Source organism: Dermacentor variabilis, chromosome 10 (assembly GCF_050947875.1).
Source record: "Dermacentor variabilis isolate Ectoservices chromosome 10, ASM5094787v1, whole genome shotgun sequence".
Lineage (NCBI taxonomy): Eukaryota > Metazoa > Arthropoda > Arachnida > Ixodida > Ixodidae > Dermacentor > Dermacentor variabilis.
In genome coordinates this window covers 68,067,138-68,089,741 of record NC_134577.1, presented here as the reverse complement: position 1 = coordinate 68,089,741, position 22,604 = coordinate 68,067,138, and the positions used below count along the sequence as shown (strand labels likewise).

At 47.6% G+C, this 22,604-nt stretch overlaps 1 protein-coding gene across 1 annotated transcript; it reads left to right on the top strand.

Annotated features, from left to right (window-relative positions):
* The first annotated feature begins 5,480 nt into the window (after nucleotides 1-5,480).
* Nucleotides 5,481-19,359, top strand: LOC142559286 (uncharacterized). Its single transcript, XM_075670906.1, has 5 exons — nucleotides 5,481-5,501; nucleotides 7,407-7,497; nucleotides 9,435-9,526; nucleotides 16,601-16,699; nucleotides 19,138-19,359. The coding sequence occupies exons 1-5, from the start codon at nucleotides 5,481-5,483 to the stop codon at nucleotides 19,222-19,224; spliced, it is 390 nt and encodes a 129-aa protein (XP_075527021.1). The 3' UTR covers nucleotides 19,225-19,359.
* The last annotated feature ends 3,245 nt before the right edge of the window (nucleotides 19,360-22,604 follow it).

The following is a 22,604-nucleotide window of genomic DNA, read 5'->3' as shown; positions in this document are numbered from 1 at the left end:
GAGAGTGCGGCTGCTGCATCTTGAGCGTTCCGACGCGGTTGTGCGTTCCAGAACGGCCGCCTCGATTTCCGCGCAAGGCGACACCTGGGTGGTCGTGCGCAAACAAGACTAGACAAGGTAAGCCATCTCGTTGACGACTGCCGCCGGAAGCGCGCAGACCGCTAAGAGGTATACATACTGGCGGTTCAGCGATGTTATCCGCGAGAGTTCAAAGATGGCCTCAACTTGCAGGGACCAGACAGCGGAAATCCAGACCCTGAAATCTGGCTGGCAGATGTTGAAAGCAACTGTGGCGGTGGAAGTGGACCAAGCGACGTACGAGGTCGGGGCTTGCTGGCGTTCGGTCTTAGTGTTCGGCCTCCACTTCCCGTCTTCGCCCTTCGCGTAGACGTCAAGCACGAGAGGAGGCTCGATCCAGGCGTCCTCGCGGTCGCCCAGCTGTGGAGCTCAAGCAGGACAGAGACGCGACAAGGCATCAGTTAGGAACACGCAATAAATAACATTAAAAATTTTAGTTTACTTTTATTTTTCAATTCCTGGGCTCGTGCCAGCGCTCCAAGATCGAGAGCTGCTTGCGCTCGTGGCATTGCCCGGATGGTCTCGGGTCGCCCGGTCGTGCTGATGGTGCTGCCACCGCAGACTAAAGAACAACATTTGTAACTGATAAATTCGGGACTAAATACCTAACGGCATTGTACCTACCAGTTGTAGCCGGCGAGTACAGGCATGCAGTTTTAATGAATCATAAGGACGGTGCCAGGTTCGAGATATTTAGTGCCAAAGTGCGCGAGGAAATGCACTGGCGTTCCAGTCATTTCTTCTGCTGAAGTGCGTAAAAGGTCATTGTTATCACAAAGCAAGAAGAACGACCGCAAATATGACGGCGCATATCTCAAAACTGGTTTCGCCTTCGGAATTTGGTCCACTAAACTATGCCAGGCACACTCACGTGCTGCATTTAATAAATTACATTACGTGCCGTAAAGTAATATCAAACGTGATTAGTCATATGTGGTCACTTAGTCGTTTACGCATTTTGATGTGTCGTCAAGGAATGTCCAACTATTCGAGTAAGTTGACTCAAGGAGCGAGAGAGAGCAAGTAGAGAAAAGGCAGGGAGGTCAACCAGACGAGCACCCCGTTTGCTACCCTGCACTGGGGGTGAGGGAAAGGGGAATAGAAAGAGGGAAAGGGGGAGAGTATGTAGGCAGTGAGTGCGCGTGGGGGCATGCATAGGGACAGTGGCTCAGGAAATAGGATTGCGCTATGCGCCTCAGGCGATCATGTAAAATGTGTAGTAGTGTTCGAAAAAGAAAAAAAACTGCATACACGCGTGTTTTTCGCACAGATGTATGCAGAAATACAAGTTACCTTCAAAAAAGATATAGCCAAACAAAGAACGCGCTAGATTTTTTGAAGCTCTCGCTATCCACAAGCGCGGTGATACCTCCGTCAGTGAACCCTCCAGCTTTTTACCCGGGAAAGAGTTAACGATGTTTTGATGGAGAAATGTAAACCTGTCATGCTCTTGCGCACATGGTGATTACCGCATGCATCTAGCCCTTTACCACACCAATAAATTCTACGGCTTTCATCAGTGATGATGATGATGATGTGTGAAGTTTTACGGCGCAAGGGTCAGGTTTGGCCAAAGAGCGCCAAGCAAATGGTAATTATATCAAAGTCAAGCAATATATTAAGAAACTGTGAACGTTATGGGGCTGTAAAGGGGCCTAAAAGATGGCCACTGTAAGGTGTGTGAGAGCTACATGTAATAAAACTATGACAATGACTATGAAGTGTGCCAAGGACGCGAAAGGTGCATTGTAAAAGAGTTACGATGTAAGATTGGTCATTTGGATAAAAATTCGAAAAGCACTACTGCCCTAACAGGTTCCTTGAAGCGCAAGGACCTGAAGGCGTGCGCTGTACAAAGGCTAATATCACAGCACCATCCTCTGAAAGGAGGATGTGCTACGCAACATTTTGACTGTTAACATGCAAGACCACGTCTTTCAAGAAATCCAGGACAGCTTTGGTGGTAAAAAGGGGTTCTTCGCCTATAAACATAGCAGGATGGAAAGGGAGGCGATAACGGTATGCTAGAGGAAAATGTTTCCTTCTTTCTCTTTCAGCTTCTCGACACTCGACGAGGACGTGGAGGACGGTGAGCCTTCCACCACATCTACCACAGGTAGGAGGGTCGTTGCCAGTAAGCAGAAAATTGTGAGTACCATATGTGTGTCCTATTCTGAGTCTACAGAACAGGACATCAGTCCGTCTTGTTTTTGTAACGGGGGGCCAGAAACCTATCCTTTACCTAATCAAATGGAGCTTATTATTTGTTTCATTGTCCCACAAGCGTTTCCAGCGGCTTCGCAGATTCTTCCGTAAGAGAGTCTTCAGATCTATGACGGGGACAGCATCCGTAGGAATAATAGCTTGCGAGGTGATTGATGTAGCCATTTCGTCAGCTAGTACATTCCCCTCGACGCCTGTATGGCCAGGTACCTAGCATATAATGACAGGCTGGTTAGACATATACGCTCTACAGAGAATAGAATAGAGCTCAGTAAGTACGGGGTTTCTGTGTTTACAGAGTGACTTCAAGCCTTTTACGACGCTTAAGGAGTCTGTAAATATAATTGTTTTTAGAAGATTTGATTTTCTGATAGGTTTCACAGCCGACAATAGTGCATGGACCTCAGCCGTAAATATACTCGTTTCAGGGTGCAGTGCACCGGATTCCGAGAAGGATGGACCAATGGCTGCGTAGGACACCCCGGCATGCGACTTAGAAGCGTCTGTGTAAAACTCTGTGCACGAGTACTTGTACTGGAGCTCCAAGAAATGCATTTTGATATGTGTCTCTGGCGCATGTTTAGTGACCTCTACAAAGGATGCGTCGCACTCTATCAGCTGCCAATGCCATGGCGCCAACAGTTTCGCTGGAGCCATAAGACAATGTTCAAGTACCGGAACACCCATTTCCTCACTGAGGTTCCTTGCAAGCAAAAAAAACGGTCTTCTCGCTTCAGGTCGGTTATTGAAGAGTATGGCATCGGTCATATCGTTTATGCATGAATAAGAGTGGTGTTCGCGGTTTGAATTTACTTTGAGGAAATATGTAAAGCTGCAATATGATCGCTGAAAATGGAGTGACCACACATACGCTTCTGCATAAAGGCTTTGTACGGGGCTTGTCCTGAAGGCTCCGGTCGCGAGGCGGATTCCTAAATGATGGACAGGATCCAACATCTTTAGAGCACTTGGTGTAGCGGACTGATATACTATAGTGCCATAGTCAAGACGTGAGCAGACAAGACACCTGTACAAGTTCAAAAGACATTTCCTGTCACTGCCCCACGTTGTACTTGATAGAAGTTTCAATAAGTTCATTGTTTTGAGGCACTTAGCCTTCAAGTATTTAATATGCGGAATGAATGCCAGTTTCGAATCCAGTATGATGCCGAGAACTTGCGTTCGGCGCTTACAGGTAATCTGCTACCAGAGAGCTCAATAGCAGGACGTGGTACTATTCCTCTCTTACTCGGGAAAAGAACGCAGGTACTTTTCTATGGACTCAACCTGAAACCGTTTTCGTCAGCCCATTTCGCCCCTGGACATGCTGGACATGGCGTTTGCAGATAGTTAAGTTGCATGATTTAAAACCAAGCTGCTCATCATCTATATATACAGAGTATGAGATCGTTCGTGGGATAGCCATGCCCAAAGAATTCATTTTCACAATAAAGAGTGTGCAGCTTAGCACACTACCTTGTGGAACACCAGTTTTCTTGGTGAAAGACGTCAACAAGGCATGGCCCACCCTTACACGAAATGTGCGGTTAGAAAGGTAACTTTCGATGATACTCAGCATACTGCCGCGGATACCCATAGTGGAAAGGTCTCGGATAATACCAAAGCGCCATGTGGTGTCATATGCTTTCTCCAAATCAAGAAATACGGAGAGGAAAAACTGTTTGTGCATGAAGGCATCCCTTATATTTGCCTCAATACGGACCAGGTGGTCTGCGGTCGACCTGCCTTCTCTAAACCACACTGGTAAGGATCTAATTGTCCGTTGCTCTCAAGGAGATATACTAAGCGCCGGTTTATCATCTTTTCAAAAAGCTTGCAAAGACAGCTTGTCAAAGCGATAGGTCTGTAACTACTAGGCAAGGACGGGTCCTTACCTTGTTTGAGTATAGGTATTATTATAGCTTCTTTCCAAGAAGATGGAATATATCCAGCTGCCCACATGACATTATAAAGTGAGAGGAGTGTTTTCTGTGCTTCCGGCTGAAGGGACTTAATCATTTGATATATGATACGGTCACCACCTGGCGCTGAGCTGCTGCAACATGCAAGAGTAGCTTTAAGCTCAGCTAAACTGAACGGGCGGTTGTAATCTTCATAATGGCCATATTTCCTATCAAGAGGCTGTGGCTCCGCACGTTCTTTGAACTTGAGGAATGATTGCGTGTAATGAGATTCACTGGATATATAGGCAAAGTGTTCACCCAGACAGTCTGCCTGGTCTTCCAGGCCATCTCCTTGGGTACTTAATAAGGGCAGGGGGCTCGTCTCCCGGTCTTTTAGTTTATTTACCCTATTCCACACCTTTGTCTCATCTTTGTAAGAATTTATCCCAGATATGTAACGCTCCCAGCTCTCTCTCTTTGCACGTCGACGTGTTCTCCTGTCTTGTGATTTGACCTGTTTAAAATTAATAAGGTTTTCGGATGTTGGAGAATTGCGAAGCAATCCCCAAGCTTTGTTTTGATTTTTGCGTGCTTTTCAACTTTTGTCATTCCACCATGGGATGCGACGGTTCTTTGCCAGTCCGTTAAATTGTTTCATGCATTTCGTTGCAACGTCAATAATAAAAACAGTTAGGTATGCCACAGCATCGTCTTTATTAAAATCAGAAATGTCGTCCTCGCCTAAATATGTGAGTTCTCTAAACAGTTCCCAGTTTGCTGATTCGAGGTTCCATCGAGGGAAATGGGGCGATTATGTATCCAGCTTTTTTTTTATTTAATGTAATTGGGAAGTGGTCACTCCCATAGGGGTTCTTGAGAACAGACCACTCCAGGTGCGGAAATAATGAGCTCGAACCTATGCTCAAGTTTATGGACGAGTATGTTTTATGTGTAACATTGTAGTACGTTGGTTCCTTTTTGTTCAATAAATATGCACCTGAAGAAAACAAAAAATTTTCTATCAGGCGCTCACGCGCATCGGAACGCGTGTCACCCCACAAGGGGCTACGTGCATTTAGATCACCAACGACTATATATGGCGGAGGAAGTTCATCGATGAAGCTTTCGAACTCTGTTTTAGTAAGCTGACAAGAAGGAGCGACGTACATCGAACTAACCGTGATTAGCTTACCGAATAGCACAGCTCGTACTGCAACTGCCTCGAGGGGGGTCCAAAGATTTATTTGCTGACGTGCTACGCCCTTATCGGCTATAATGGCTACACCCCCTGACGAGGTGAGTGCATCATCACGGTCTTTGCGGAAAATGGCATATTGCCTTAGAAAGTTGGTGTGTGTTAATTTTAGGTGCGTCTCTTGAACACACAGCAGCTTGGAATTGTGTTTGTGCAGGAGTTCTCTAATGTCGTCGAGGTTATGGAGAAGTCCTCTCGCATTCCATTGTAGTATTTGTGTATCCATTATGCTATATGTGTTGGGTGCTGTGTGTTGAAGAGACGAGGATTAGCTCACGGGCCTTTTTCAGGCGCCATGACGGGAGTTTTGTCTCTTTTGGAGCGATCGAGAGTGCCTCGCCGCTCCTTAGGCGCTAGTGGCGCCGTCTTGCTGGTGGTTGTGTCCATCGCCTCCAGCGAGGCGCTGGACACGCGCTCTTCCGAGCGCTTTGTTTGGCGTGAAGGCCTCGGTACGTTGGATGAGGCCTTTGAGGTCACCTGCCCGGAGGTAGATGGCCCCGTCTGCTGGGTTGGCGTAGCAGCGCTAGCTGCAGCCGCCGGGGGGGGGGGGGGGGCGGATGGCGTCACTGCCTCCACACTAGCGGTGGGACCGTCAGCCGTGGGAGACCGTTGTGGCGCTGCCCCCTGACGCGCCACTTCGGCAAAGGTGTTTTTTGGCAGGAAGGATACCCACCTGCGTGCTTCCTTGAAACTTATATTTTCCTTTACTTTGATCGTTACAATAACTTTCTCTTTTTTCCAAGATGGGCACGACCGCGAGCACGCGGCCTGCTCCCCATCACAGTTCACACAGTGGAGAGTGTTTTCACACGATTCAGCGGAGTGCTCATGAGCACTGCATTTTGCACAGGTTTGGCGGCCGCGGCAGTTCGATGAGCTGTGGCCAAATCGCTGGCATTTAAAACATCTCAGAGGGTTTGGGACATATGGTCTGACCCGGAGCTTCACATATCCTGTCTCAATACTCTCAGGGAGCACACTTGAACCAAAGGTAAGAATTAGATGTTTTGTTTTAATCTCTTTTCCATCACACCTTAGCAGAATTCTCTTAACATAGATTACGTTTTGATCGCTCCAGCCTTCTAATAGTTAAACGTCCGTAAGCTCCATCAGGTCATCATCCGAAACTACACCACGGGTGGTGTTCATCGTGCGATGCGGGGTAACTGTCACTGGGACATCTCCAAATGATACAAGGTTAGGCAGTTTCTCGTGTTGCTTTTTGTCGCGGAGGTCCAAAAGGAGACCACCGCTAGCCATCTTTGATGCTTTATAACCTGGTCCAAATGCCTGAGTTAGGGTTTTTGAAACAAAAGGTGAGGTTGTTGGTGCTTGTTTTTCCTTGTTTTTCAGAATGGATTACATTCAATCGCGGGAAAGTTTCTTTTTAGCGTCCAAAAAATTCAAAGATTTCTTCGGTGTGTCCCCTCCTTAGGGAGCGATCAGATAGTGGAGGGAAAGAACAAACCATAAGTGGGAGTGTATTTTTCGGCAGTAGCGCCAGCCACCCACCATGGAGCCCAACAGGGGGACGCTGCAGGGCCTGTAAAACAGGGCCTACAAACGTCAGCTGTACGCTACCAGTAAAACCTCCAGCTTTTTACCCGGGAAAGATTTATCGAGGTTTAGACTGAGAAATGTAAACCTGTCATGCTCTTGCGCACATGGTGATTGCCGCATGCATCTAGCTCTTCACTACACGAATAAATTGTACGGTTTTCATAAATACTAACCGGACCAAGTTAGCACAGTGTTAACCATCGGCACGCGGCAGGGCATTCTATTGTCAGAGCTATTTAAGCTTTTGAAAGCACGTTTTTCTTCGCTTCCCTCTCCTTTCCGACAATTGTTAAATAGCAAAGGAAACGCGAAGGACGCCACCAAACGCACAATTAAGTGGAGCCCATTTACTCGCAACGCAGCTGCTTTCACGCTTCTTTTCTCAGACCGCAGCTGCAGCGAATCTCTTCAGTCCTGCCTGCGAAGCTCGCTCAACGCAACAGCAGTGCGAAACTTCCTACAAGCTTGTTTTCAACGGTGATGTTCGTTCGGAAACATTAATATCTATCATGACAGTTTCATTTGATGTCGGTTATATCTATGTATATAGTTCAGGGAGATATTTTCAATCATGCTAGGTTCTTTCTTGTTTAGTATTTAGAAACTGCGCAGTGTAATGTTCGGGCTACTCAAATACTGAAGTCCGCCGTAGTCCGAGCACCTAGAATAATTACGATAGCGCAACGAACCGAGAGCTCAATTGTCTTAAGATGGGCCTCATAAGGCATCAATGAACAAGAGAGCGAAGTATGGGGATAATTTATTGAATATAAGGAGCAAGAAGCGCAGGTGGCGTGGTCAAGTCACGCCGAGAATATGTAATAGCTAGTCAAGATAGCGAGAGTAACCGAACGTGCAAGGAGGCAAACAACGCTGTCGAAGTCGCTATGGGGAATGCAGGTGAGATTAGACAATTTTTGTCGCATAGAATTGACAGTAGTCCGATCGATGCAGCACCACCAGAGATCGCTGAAGGAGGCATTGGCCTTAGTGAGGACATGTAGAAGATTACCGCGGCTAAGGTTCAAAAGGCAGGCAACCTAGCAGCTGCCATTAGAAACAGTTTCCTCATTGAACGAAGTTCTTGGCTTTAAAGTTCAGAAACTGCAACGTGGGTTGTGAGGAAGGCCGTAGTGGAAGAGTTCGGGTGAGTTTTCACCTCTTGAGGTTATTCAACGAGCACCCCAAGAAGGGCACGTTAGCATTTCTTAGGACGCGATCGCAGAAGGCGGGGATGGAACTGGCGACCTTGTATTGCACAGCGCTACGCCAGAGCTGTTGTGTAACATCGGTGGGTCTCCACATACTGCGGGCAAAGCTTCTTTTACATACGCGACAGAGACAGGAGCGGAAAAGAAAGAGGCTGTGCGGCTGAGTGTTGTCAGAGATTGAAAAAAGGAAGTTGCAGTTTCGCCCGAAAGGCGAAGCACCGATTGCGATAGCAAATTAGTGGATAGCTATACGCAGAAAGGATGGTAGTTTTATCGGCCGTATAAGCGTGTAAATATTCGCTTAGAAATTAAATTAACAAGCATGATGTCATGCGAGCACAGGTAACCAGGAACAAATCTCGCTCAATCACCGCCAGAACTCTCTCTCAAAACGCTGGAGGGAGAAATTGCGGCAGCAGCAGCGAGCGAATCGACCTTCGTGCTTGCCTCTCGTTTAAACGCGAACCAAAAGTCAAAAGCACAGCGCGCGCACGAAGCTGCCGGCACTATACGCCAACTCTGCAAACACCGCAGATCGCTTTCGAGTTACAGCGCCCGCTAGGCCGCGCCGTAAGCAGCAGTCTCCGGAGAAGAACGGCTCCCCCCGAACCTCGCCGCACCCCCGTGCGTCGCGCGCGACAGAAGAGGACGCGCTTTCGCCCCGCCTTCCTCACTCGCTCGCGCGCGTAAGATTGAGCCGCCTTCGCCGGCACAGCGTCGGACGCTTTCACTCGTACGTACAGCATACGGCGCGCGCCTTTGTACTTTATGCGGAACCTCACGACGACGACGGCGACGACGGCGACGGCGACGGCGCCGATGGCGACGACAAAAATGCACCTAGAGTATCCATATAATTGCTATCGCAATAAAAGCCCCTGTAGGGAATTGTATCAATACCCCAGGGGCCAACGGCAAATGGATCGCGCATTCGTTACTTGTTTACAAGTTTCGCTCAGTGAGCTTGGACTGTTGAAGCGCTAGCGTAATGCACATGTAATGCAAAATAGACACACGCGCACGAACGAAAGCACGTACGCACGCTAATCACTTATTTATAGGCATCACTGTTTCAATCACTGTTTGTAGAATCATCTCTTTGCGTTCAGGTAATCGCCTGGGTCTTTTCTGGAACACATAGCGTAATATTTAAATTTGAGAGACAGATCATATTGATTCATGTTTTTTTCTTCCGTTTTTCAGAAAAGGAAAGCCTCATGAACGCGTCCAAATCCCAGTGCGTTCTCGTGGGCTGCCTGCTTTTGGCGTGGATACCCTTGGCGACGGGTGCATTGGTATACATACATGCGCTTTCTTTAGGGCTGTCATTTTGCATAGCCCTTCCTTATACAGTGCTTGTCGAAAGAAGAAAATTGCGAACTGTATACTATCTCCGATTTATAGCACGCAGCGATGCTCGCCATCAATTAATTTTCACGTCTTTTAAATGAAGTATGTACGTTAGTGTAATTTACACCGAAGATTCGCAACTTCTATGGACTTCACGCAGGCTCCCGACAAGATCATTACTTATAACCCTGGTCTGTAGAGCTCTGAGACGAGAGCGTCGCTCCTGTCCGAGCATACGTGCCTTCGCATCGCTCCACAGGAAAGACCAGAATGCCAACTTATTCGACAAGGACCGGTCCTAAGACACGGCTCGGCTCCTCTAGAACATCATCCGAACATTTTGGACAACTTCTGCGGTGATCGGACCAACGCACTGTGAGTTTCTGTGCTTTTGTCACGGACCTGGCAGGGCGCTCAGCCAGCCCTAACGGCTAGGGGGGTAGGCCTACCGTCATGTACGCCAAAGGCCCGCACTCCTTCAGCAGCAATGGCCCCAAAATTCGTCACCGACGCTGATGGATGGACCACCCGAGTATCAAAACGTTCCCAAGGTACGCAGCACGTTGCAACGCTCATTTTGCGTCCGCCAACTGGCCTTTTCCTACCTCAGTGGAGCCCACGAATGCTTCACGACGCGCTAAGCGTCTCAGCAGCTCTTACTGCTGCAGAGGCTCGCGCCGCTACAGTAGACATCAAAAAAGAAAAGAACCTGGCTATAATAACCAGTGATGACCCCTCGGCGACAGAAACGCTCCAGCGCATTAACGAAACCACTCTTAATGGCAAAACTTACCCTGTCCACATCTATATCGCTTCGCCCCCTAACTCATGTAGAGGTGTGATTCACAACGTGGAACTGAACACCCCAACCGAAGAATTGATGCGTGAACTTCGAGCCCCAAATTATGAAATTATTGCGGCTCGTATGATGGGTAGAACAGCCACTGCAATCATAACTTTCAAGGGCTCGCATGTACCTCGCCAGGTCATCTTCGGCTGAGGTGTATACCGCTGCGTCCCTCACCGACCCAAGGCGCAATTTTGCTCAACATGCTTTGCTATAGGACACCGATCAGACGTTTGTCGCGACAATGGAAAACAAAGGTGCCGAACATTTGTAAAGTCTGTCGGAGATCCTGTAGGGGATCATGACTGCAAACCAGGCTGCCCTAATTGTGGCAAGGACCACAAGGCCGATGACCCAACTTGTGAAGTGCGACGAGCCGCTGATAAAGCGGTCAGAGAAGCGGCCTACCTGAAGCGTTTGAAACAACGAAAGGACGACAAGCAAACGAAAACAGTCACCATCACAAGCAGAAGCCCATGCCTAAAACGCAACTCCGACAACACATCGAGAGACAGAAGTAGCTCCAGAAGCCGTCAACAGTCCAGGGGCCGCAGCCGCTCCAGAGGCAGGAGCCGATCCAGGGGCCGCAGCCGACCTAGGGAACGTGGCCATTCCGGGGGCCGGGACCATTCCGGGGGCCGGGACCACTTCGGGGACCAAAGCCAGTCCGGCAGCAGTGGCCAGTCCGAGAGCAGTGGCCAGTCCGGGGACTGCAACCGGCTCGGAGGTGGCAGCCAGTCTCCGGATCACAACCATTCCCGAGGTCAACAAGACGAGCAACCCGCAAACCAGCGAAACGTGAGTCAGTCACCCGGCACCTACCCTTTTCCCCCCGTGACCTATGCATCTCAAGTTCAAACACGAGCTCAAAAAGTTGCCAAAGATTATAAGAACGCTCTACTTCAAACCCACAGACCTAACCAAATGTCAACACTATCGTCACAATCACTAGAGCCCACCGAAGGCATGGACACGCAAGCAGAGACACACGCACCTGGAGCTACACCATTGGGTGATATAGAGCAACCCTTAGCACAGGAAGTAGAACCAGCGTCATTGCAACCGGCAATGAAAAAGGCAAGATACCATACAACAGCCCTACAACACCTTGAAGCAGATTCTAAGCAACTAAGGGACGAAATGAAAGAAATACAAACCAGTCTAGAGGCCAAGATAGCTCAACAGGTTGCTGCTCAAGTTGAGGAGGCTCTAAAAATATACACTCAACAAATAATGAGCCAAATGCGCTCCCTGTTCAACGAGCTCCTCAGGAGCCAGGCAGAGGCGATGGTCTTTACACAAGTGCAGGCTGCGATGGCCGCATTACCGCGCCAGGAAGAGCGCGAACGATCCAAAGCACGTCGATCTACCAGCGTAACGCGACCCACTCCTTACCCTACAGCGGGCGCTCCGCAAAATCATCAGTAGAACAATGGCGACTAATCTGGTGGTGTGGCAGTGGAACTGTAGAGGGATTGCTCGAAAACGGGGCCTTCTCACGCAGTACATTGCCGCTCAAGATCGTCGACCCGACATTCTCCTACTCCAGGAAACTAACCAAATACCTCATCTTGCAGGCTATACGGCGTATAGCCATAATTCGACACTGGCCATTCTTATTCGTAAAGATATAGCGGCAAATGTTGTCCACAGCACGGAACAGAGCCTCACTGTACGCGTCTTTCCAACTAAAATTGTCAAGAGCAAGGCACAGCCCCACTTATTCATCACATATGTTTATAGCCCGCCAAAACAGAAAGTAGACTTCTTCAAGGAGGTTGCGAATCAGCGGCCAACGAAGTATTTTGATCATCTAATAGCAGGCGACTTCAACGAGCCACACACTTCATGGGGATACACAAAAAACTCCTCCAAAGGATCCGCCCTACTATAGCATATGCAACAGGCCCAGCTGACTCTCCTTAACGAGGCCGACTCCCCGACGCGGCCCGCAAACTCGGTAGAAAGGGATACCACGCCCGATCTCGCCTTCATTAAAGGACGACTGTCAGCGCAATGGGTTAACATGCACGATATTTTAACGAGTGACCACACTGGCATACAGATGTTTCTGCAAATCAAAGGATTCCCAAAACGCCATCGCAAGCATCGCCTCACGGATTGGAATGAGTTCCGCAAGACACATGTAGGAGACTTCCAAAACATTCACTTGAAAGATTGGGTAGAGATGGTCAGGCAACGAATCCAGTCACATACGAAGGAAATAATAGAGAAGTGGGAGCAACCAAGCACGGACAAGCATCTTCTTCATCTCTGGGAGGCACGACATGGCCTCATTAAGAGATATAAAAGAAATAAGCTCAATCGAAAAGTACGCTCACGCATCAACACGCTCAACGAGCAGATCGTCCACTACACTGAACATCTCACTCGTGAGCAGTGGTACGATACATGCAACAAGTTCAATGACACATTGAATATGAGCTCCACGTGGAATCTCATCCGATCACTCATTGACCCAACCCAGACAAAGACGGAAACGTCCCATAAGCTCCGAAAGCTGCTCGAAACATTTGAGCATACCGATGACCTATTCAACGAGCTTATAACAACACACATTGCGGATCCAGCGCAACCACAGTATGCCGACTACAAAAGCGCAGAGCCAGAATATGAGGGTCTCACCGGCCCAATCACATTAGCGGAACTACAGCGTGCCTTAGCAGAAGCAAAGCCAAATAAAGCGCCAGGACCAGACCAAATAACGACAACACAGCTCTGCAACCTTACAGAAGCCGATCATGCATTCTTACTTCAGCAAATTAACAATGTGTGGGACACGGTCAGCTGGCCAGAAGAGTGGAAGACAGGCCGCATCATTTTCATTCCGAAGCGTGGCAAGCCCCAAGCCATTGCGAATCTGCGTCCAATATCGCTAACATCATGCGTCGGTAAGCTAATGGAGCGCATCGTGCTTAACAGACTTCTTAGTCACCTTGAGCATTCACAACACCTAGCCCATAATTTGATTGGATACAGACATCACTTATCTACTCAAGACGTTCTGCTGCAGCTACACGAAGAAATCACGAAGGAAACAAGCAGCGCTCAACTTAAAGCTATTCTTGCCATAGACCTCAAGAAAGCTTTTGACTATGTTAACCACGATGCTATGCTGCAAGAGCTCGAAGCTACTGGCTGCAGAACCAAGCTTTATAACTATATTAGGGACTTCTTACGGAGTAGCACGTACACGCTACGAGTAGGCGACATCACCTCACAACAGTATCCCCATCCGCTGAGAGGTATCCCGCAGGGTTCCGTGATCTCGCCCACTCTCGTTAATCTTGCCATGTGCGTAGTCCATAGAGCGCTACGAGACATCCCTGACATCAAATATGCGATCTACGCAGATGATATCACCATCTGGATCAACACGGGTTCGCCAGGACATATCCAAGAAACTCTCCAACAGGCTATGAACAGAGTGCACGAGGCTGCTCAAGCTATTGGCCTTAGATGTGCGCCGGAAAAATCTGAGTTACTACTGGTCCATCACAAAAGATGGAGACCGCCCACCATACAAATTGTAAACGAAGGCGTGCTGATTTCGCAACCAAAATGTATTAATGTACTCGGTCTCCATATCCAGAAAATGGAGGTCCCGCTGCGACGGTGCATCACCTGCTCAGGCAAGGAGAACAGGTGCTGCACATGATGCGTAGGGTCTCCAACCGAGTAAATGGAGTGAAAGAGGCGGATATGCTTCAACTAAGAAACGCACTAATTATGTCACGCCTGCGCTATCACCTGCCCTATACCAATCTCCGATAGCAAGATATCAATCGCCTTGATGCGCTCATCAGGAAGGCGACAAAGCTGGCCCATCGCCATCCCGTTTAGTGCCAGCACTAAGCTCCTACTTGACATCGGTTGCCATAACACGGTGGCGGAACTAGTCAGCATTCATCGTCGTCGCCAAGAACTGCGTTTACAGCCCACGTGCCAAGGTACGCACATCCAAGGTACACACAAGACCCAAACACATCCCATATCCTCTGGTCCTGTGGACCACCCCCACCTACCCTTCCTGCCCCCACAAATCTTTCCCCTAAACCCCATGCCGGGTGGCTGACAGAAGCAGCCAGCGCCGACGACCAACGGTACCTTGCGGCGTTTATCAGTGCTGCACTGAAGAATGCCGCAAGCGAGGCTCTGGACTGAGCGCCTTTCCACGTTACCACCGAACATGAAAATAATGTTCTTTCTCTCTCTCTGTAGAGCTCTAACGCCGTCAATCTTTACAGTGGAGCCTTTTTAAAAGTTATGTTCCGGGGTTTTCAGGTGCAAATATTGCACTATGATTATGAGGCGGGCCATAATCTGGGGGAAGCGGCTTTAAGTGCTATCACCCTGGCGTTGCTTATCTTGCAGATAAATATAAATTTACACGCAAGCGTTATTGCATTCCATCCCCGCCAGAACGTGAGCCACCGCGGCTGGGATCGAACCCAGGACCTTAAGGTCAGCAGGGCAACTCCATAGCCGGTCAGCTGCCGCGGTGCATAGTACGGCGTCTTTAGAAACAGTCATATCAATCCGAATGCGCCCCCTAGACTTTGCCTACAAGATGAGCAAAATTATTTTTTATTCAATATAAGGCCGTAATTTGTCAAAGGAATAAGGATAAATCGAGCTCAAGAGTGTGCCACAGACAAGCGCGTCGCTTCGCAATGTATAAAACATTGTAATAGTTTGCCAACAAGAATGTTTAGGGCTAGCAGTGACATCATTCTGGCAGGCCTCTTGCGAGCAAAGGGGAATATAGACGGGACAATGATGATGATGATGATTTGGGATTTTTATGGTGCAGCAGCCGGCACGGATGCTGCGGCATAAAAGAACTTAGAAGAACTTAGAAGGGCAAGTGTTTTACATACAAGTGCTACCTTCTCACTATAGGACTGCCATATGCATTGATGAATGTAAAAAAAAGTCTGAAATAGATATAGTAAAAGTATAGCGAAAGTTACTAGTAAGAGTTAAAACAGGTGGAACATCGTTGCCTACCCTGCGTGGAAAAAGAAAAAAAGGGATACAAGATGAAGAAGGCCAGACGAAAAGTGAATAAGCCCGCGTACGCCAATAACACGCCCGCACACACGCGCACAATCTAGCGTTCATTTCGTCTATCAACTGCACTACAACTTCACTGCAAATCAACATTTCTGACCATCAGCGTAGCTCGGTGCAAATGAAAACATGTCTGACGGTTGCGTGATATGACGGTAGCATCTTAACGGAAGTACGGCCTGCGCGAGAAATTATTTCCATCATGGTAAATACGACGAAGAAACCACGAAATGATAGGGACGTTCCAGAATATATTCTGGCAGTAATTTCAGTTTTTTTTTTGCAGTTTGAGTGAAAGCATCCGCAGTTCTATACTTTCTTTCTCCATGAAGTACACCGATGCATGAAGACGAACACGCCTGAGACGATAGTCACGTTCCAAAACATGATTTCTTTCGTGTTTTGCTTTCTAAATCACTCTGATCAAAACTTGGTGCACAAGCCTCGGTAGTACAATTGTGCACCAGCTATACACGCGGAAATGTGGAATACAGCGTTCGGTGATGAACTATAGAAGAAGACAACTCGAAGAGGCTGACTAAAGCGCAGCGGTGAGAATACGCCGATTCACGCTCAAGCCGTTCCTCGAGCTTATGGATTTATTTCAATTATAATGCAGAACTGCCACACTTTGTGCAATAGGAGCGGTCTGTCTTGCACTGATAGCTTGCACAAGCGTTCAGCGGATGCTTTAGGCAGCTTCGAAAGCGTGTCGCTGCGCCCTATAGATATATCCGCGTCAAAATATTCTGAAGCAGCATGACAGCCTTACGGCAATAGACGGTGCCTCTGCACAATTAATTATGTTTATCTGTATGTTATTAACACATATCGTTACTTTTTACAGAACACTGCATGAGCAGTTAGATAATTAGAAAATTGTGTATACGCAGTGGCGAAAGCACAGCAATAGCGTTGGGGACGAAGGCAACGCTTAGACGGTAATACTCGTCCCGTACGTTTGCTGCGTGAGCCACATAAATTGTGAGATGTGCATTTTGTAATTGCGACTAGATTTCCTGCGGTGAGCTAAGAATCGTTTCTTAAAAGCATCTGCATATTGGATTCTTTTACCAAGGAAAGGATGTCAACTCCAATTTCGTCATTGCAAAGAATGCGGAGGACAGAGGGCAGCGCTGCCTTCGATAGTCCGCCATGCAAGTTGACAGGAGAACCGGTAAGCATGACGTATATGTACGCCCACCAGAGGTGCGCCGATCCTGTCACCCAACTTCCACCAGTTCGTTTCTCTCCACTGACGAGCAAGTTCCAGCGACTTGACTCACTACAGGACTGAGCTTAGTAATTTGTTTAATTTCCAAATTGGGCCTTCAACTCGACGCGTTGCATAGAAAGCTGTACTTCAATTCTTTTAAACTACGGAAATAGAGTTTCATCTCCAGTGCTTTGTGTAGGTTAAAACGTCTTCTGGCTTTGTATTTCTGGTCAGACCCCTCCTCCTCCTCCTCATTTTACTTTCTCCTCCCATTGCCCCCCCCCTTTTTTTTCTTCTCTCCGAGCGGGCCCACGTAATGCTTCTTGATAAGAAAGTTGCTAACCTGCCTCTCTTTCGGCTGAACTGCTCTTCGTATATGTTTAAACGATAAATGACTTTAATCAGGAATACAAGTAACATCTGCCTATACTGAGACAACTGCACCATGTAATCTTGCCTTCTCTTCGATCGGTTCTGGATGTCACGTGATAGACAGCATCAATATAATACCTATAAAAGATCTGAACGAACAGGAACGCTTCAATGATGGTGTCACTATAAAATCAAGCTACGTCTTTGTGGCTTTAGGCGATTACATTGCGGTGAGAAATGCATGTTCCACATAATAACGGCAGGATTATCAATGCTGATTTCGGCCGTAGTGAACGGCGATTCCATGACTGCTGGAGTAAAATGGAGAATACAAGGATAAATATGATTTCAATAGACGCGAGCATTAATTTATGACCGCAAAGTGGTGCAGGCATGTCCATGCAGATTCTTCATGAAACGCACGGCCAGCAGCATGCATTAGGAAAGCGTCATGTAACTGCGCAACCAACAAAAAACAAAGAAGGAAACACACAGGACAGGTGCGAACACACTGAAGACACACTGAACACACTGAATGATAGAGAGTTCAAATATTTACATGCAAATTTATGCCACTCACGCCCGCATGCCAACGTCAAATAATGCTGATCTGATGATTAGCAAGTGTGTTTATGATAAATGTATAAATGTGGGACTGCCCGGAGTAAATATCAGTTGAAGTTCCGGGCCTATCCTGTGTGTTTCCTTCTTTGTCATTTGTTGGTTACACGGTTACATGATGCATGCTAATATCGACCATCAACTATCCCGCCTATCCCTGTTAAGCATGCATTTGCACCGTCTTCCGGTAAGAGCCGCATGCCCAGATACCTGTCGATAGCCAGTCTCGTTGAAACCAACTTTGTTCATGTATCGCAAGCTTGAGAGCAGCAGAATAAAAATGCGCAATCGCCCCGTCACGTGTTATTTTTTTTTCATATTTCGCGGGCGCTCTTTGGAACGCGGAAAAATTGACCACCCTAGATATATCGTGTTGCAAAGAGTTTATTGAGAGCTTCTCAAGGTGCTCTACAACTTTGCTTATCACACTTGGGGTCTGCAGCCAATGCATGAAAAGCTGAATTAAACTTAACGAATCCTTTAGTTACGGGAAAAATAAAAAAATAGCCTGGTTAACTCCAGGCCACTCCTAACATTATGCATTTGGTTCAACTAGCGTCCGGAGTTCCTCTCATTTTTAAAACTTTGGCTCATGTTACGTGGGACAACCTGTGTATGTGTAAGACAGCGACACAAGAGCGCTTGCGGGAAGATGATCATCGTTTATTTTTTATTCTTCTTGGCTGTTTGCGGAATTTGTTCAGGGGGAGTACGCCCCTGCTGGACAGACTGTCAACAACCAATTTTACTTGTAATTATGAAGGCGATTAAGAAATAGCGTACGAAATAACGTGCAAAATTGTGCTACGTGGCGGGGCTCGTTTCTCCATCTCGACAGCGCTCCAACTCCAGCTGCTCTGGTCGTGCCATGGTATTTAGCGTCTCAGGGATGGGTAGGTGCAAATTCAAAAAAATGAAGATGATTTATCACGGTGCACGAGGTGAAGACGACATCACAAGGGGCCCTCAACAGCGTCATTAGGAGCTCCAGAGTTGTTTCGAAAGGGGATGAAAGGAAATTCGCCGACACAAGTTGGAATCAGTTGACGCAGGTCAGAGGTAATAATGATTGCAGGGAGAAGCCTTCGTCCTGCAGTGGACCTAAAATAGGGTAGTGGTGATGATGATGACATCACGTGGCATAACTTGGACACCAAATAAGAACAGTTTCTAAACTTCGTCGAGCTTGTGAGCGGAAACGTTAATGTACATATGATCTGGAACTGAAGATATGATCTCGAACTGAATTATGCACTATATAACGTTAATATTTGTCTCCGCGATGACGTCACTTCCGCGGGAAACTACCTGTAGAAGTAACTTTGTGTGTCCTGCGAAAAACGATGTTCACGTGCGCTTGTTCCACTGACGTTTCTTTTTTGTTTTTATTTTCTCTGTCTTCGCAGTGCATCGATACCGATGATTGCTGTTATCGAAGGGTCTGTCGGTACGGCAAGTGCGCCCATCACTTCAGGTTGCTGATGACCACGTGACTTGAAAACGCTGAGACGAGTCCGGATCTCCACAACGCAAAGCAGGGTTGATTGACGACTCGCTACATGCGAAACTGCAATTTTCCTGGGGTCCAGTAAGAATCGGCAGCAGCATGCGCGCTCGAATAAATCAAATTGATCTCTGGACTTGTTGGTCACTCATGGCAACAAGTTAACAGTTAACTCGTTGCCTTTCGCATCCAAGCGCTCACGTCACCTCCTTCATCCCGCGCACAAGGTACAGAATGGACCACCTCTATCTTCATCGCTGCTGTCATTGACAGTATACTAACTTTAGGTGTGTCAAAAGCATATTTCAAACCGCTCCTCTCCGTAATGTGTTATGGACCTTGAGAGCATTGACAATAACATCAACAAAAAGTGCGAGCAGAAGACGGGGCCACAGAAAAGAACCCTTATTCTCTCGTTTTCTCGGTGTTCGTCCTTTGCTCGCCTCGCTTAATTTGTTACCATCCCCGTAAAACAATCGCCAAGTGTCGGCAGTATGCCGTGACCTGGAAAGTACGGCTCTGTTGCTGCACGCTTTAGCCGTAAAGTAGGCGCTTCAGTTTGCGCCTGTTTGCTGTCTCTAGTTCCTTTATGTGTTCAGGCGGTTCGGTTGCTACGCTTGTAGCCAGCGCAACGTCGGTTCTGTCGGAATGGGCGTTGATCTGTGTTCTGGCTTTCCATTCCATTTTTCTTTCTTGCGTTACTGAAACGACCTAGACCTCGAAACCCTGGTAAAATAAAGAAAAACAATGTTGCCTGCGGTTTAGCTTAGCTAACCCTGGGTATGCACAACGAAAGCTTAGTTTAGTCTGGTTAAGCCTTGGTTTCACTTGGTTAACATTTGACGTATGTGCAATTAATATAATATTTAAACACACAATCACATATATATATATATATATATATATATATATATATATATATATATCGCGACCGCGAGGGAAGAGCTGAATAACATATCGTTGTAGATAGAAGGATCACAAATCTTGCTTTCCCCATTCTTCCTCAACAAACATTTGTGCTGAACTTGACTGCTGCCTTGCGCCCGTATTGCGTTCTTTAATTAATCATTCTTAGTCTCCGTTATACTTATGCCAATCATAATAGGTTGTCGTCTGACACACCTACCAAAGCGCAGCGAAGCAGCGATAGTAGGACTGGCAGGACGCGTTAACATCCGCCATTTCCCTTCTTGCGGAAAATTTACAGGCGGGGGCGGTGGGGCTGACGTCATTGGCGGGACGTAATAAAAGGAGCCTTATAAGAAAGCCGCAAGGGAGCCATTTGACGGCTACGTTATACGAGATTATGCGCATGTTCAAGGAGTCGAGTAATATTTGACGCGCGCGTTCATGGTCCCATTTGTCCAGAGATTGCGACCATGTCGCAGTGACTCTTTAATTCGGCGAGTTGCTTGTTTCGCAGTGTCTGCCCACCTTTTGCATTCCATTCCTGGGGTGTCGTCCGCGAGCGCTGTTTCTAATGGCGGCGAGCTCGACTACTAGAAAAGGTGGCGCCACCGTCGGCGTGACGTGGCATGAGGGATCACCTGGATACAGCGGCCGCGTCGGCTGCTTCGGAAGCGCCGAAGCGACCTGAAAACGAAAGTTTAATGTCCCACCTGCGCCGCGGTTCTGATTAAGTGATGAGGCTTTACCGCGTTGGGTGTCTGCTTGACAACATTTCAAAGTACTATAATTGGTAGTGGCTGCCTTTGGAGGCGTGCAACATGGTAGGTTACTGCTCGGTGCCACAGTGCCGGACGCACGCAACGGAGCCCGGTGTCGGCCTTATTCACACGTAGCCACAGGGCAAGGAGCTGCGTGAAGCTTGGCTGGCGAAAGTTAGGACCGGCAGAAAGCCATCGGCTACAACTCGGGTATGCAGCAAGCACAGACGCGAGGAGCATTTCTGCTACGGCGCCGGGACTGCGATGTTCGGTGAATAGCAGAAAACGCGCACTGAGCCTCTCGCCCGCGCCCGCTGCCCGGCTAATGTCATGACGGCTTGGTGTATGAACTTGTTGATGCTAGATACTGGCAAGTTCACTGGAATGGAAAGGGATCGGTAAGACGCACATTAAAGAAAGACATGGCATATGGTCATGTTTTTGTTATGAAATAATGCGCTGGATTACGAAAATCAAGCAGAGGGAAATAGCATGCTGAGAAAACCGATAAACATACAGCGCGACGCAACTAAAAAAATATTGAACTGTCCAAGAATTTAGAAGACAAAAAAAAGATTGAATCGTCGCGGCGGCACATCACAGTCACCGTAGCTAGGCGTCGAAGTCTGTTTAACGGAATCATTTATGAACAGTTCTGATTGCGTCCACGCAACAATGGTTGTTAGTGTACTGTCAAGTGCTCATATGCTGCGGCTTAAAGGTCAAGGCATGGTGCGAAAACGCGCTCAAAGCGAAAGGAACACATTGTGCACGAACATGCATGCAGACGCGAAGTCGGTCGCTGCGAACCCGTGCGATCCCTGGATTGAGGCTCCATTATGTTATGCCCCATTTGGTTATACAGACAATCCACTATAAGAACCTATTTTACATACTTTACTCTCAGCGCTTGCCTACCTTTCACGCAGTGGCGTTCGCGTCCTGTACGTATTCGGTAAAGAGATAGCGTCTGTAAACGATTCCGTGATTTCATTTTGCCCAAGATTATTATATCGACAGTCAAAAACTTCTCTCGTTTTGAGAGTACCTGCATAAATGTCCAGGAGGGCTGCCGCGTGGTGTTTTTATTGAGCGCCGTAAGCGAACCCTACGAGGAGCGCGCCGCGTGATCCCTCATACTACACAAGTGAGGCGCTTCCAACAGATGGCGACTCCGTAACCCCTCGGCGCCAATAGAGATGCCAAACCTCATTGCGAAACGTCTGCGCTTCTTAGGGGAAAGCATTATACAAGTTGGGAGTTTAGGAAGGCACAAAGTTAAGAGACGAGAAGAGAGCGGCGTGGGTTGGATAGCTTGCGGGCATAGCCGCTTTTTTTCGTCGACGTATGGCCCGCTAATGGCCCAAACGTATTCGCATAAGGTATATTTGAGCAAGTTGTTTAATTTCTAGCAGCAAAGAATGCAGCTGTAAAAACAAGAACAACAAGAACGAACTGTTATGTTCAGCTGTAACATAGCTAGCAGTACAGCAACTATTTAACGTGTAATTTGTTTGCTGAATGATTCGCAAGTGAAAATCCGCTCCGTGTATGCGAAACGCTACTAAAGGCTAAGCAAGCAGATTTCCTTGCCAAAATCAGAATTTTGGGGTAATAACCTGAATCTAGTGGTGCAAGGGCCCAAAAATGATACTAATTTTGTGGGATATAATTCTAATCTAAGTGGTGTGGTCAGTCTGGT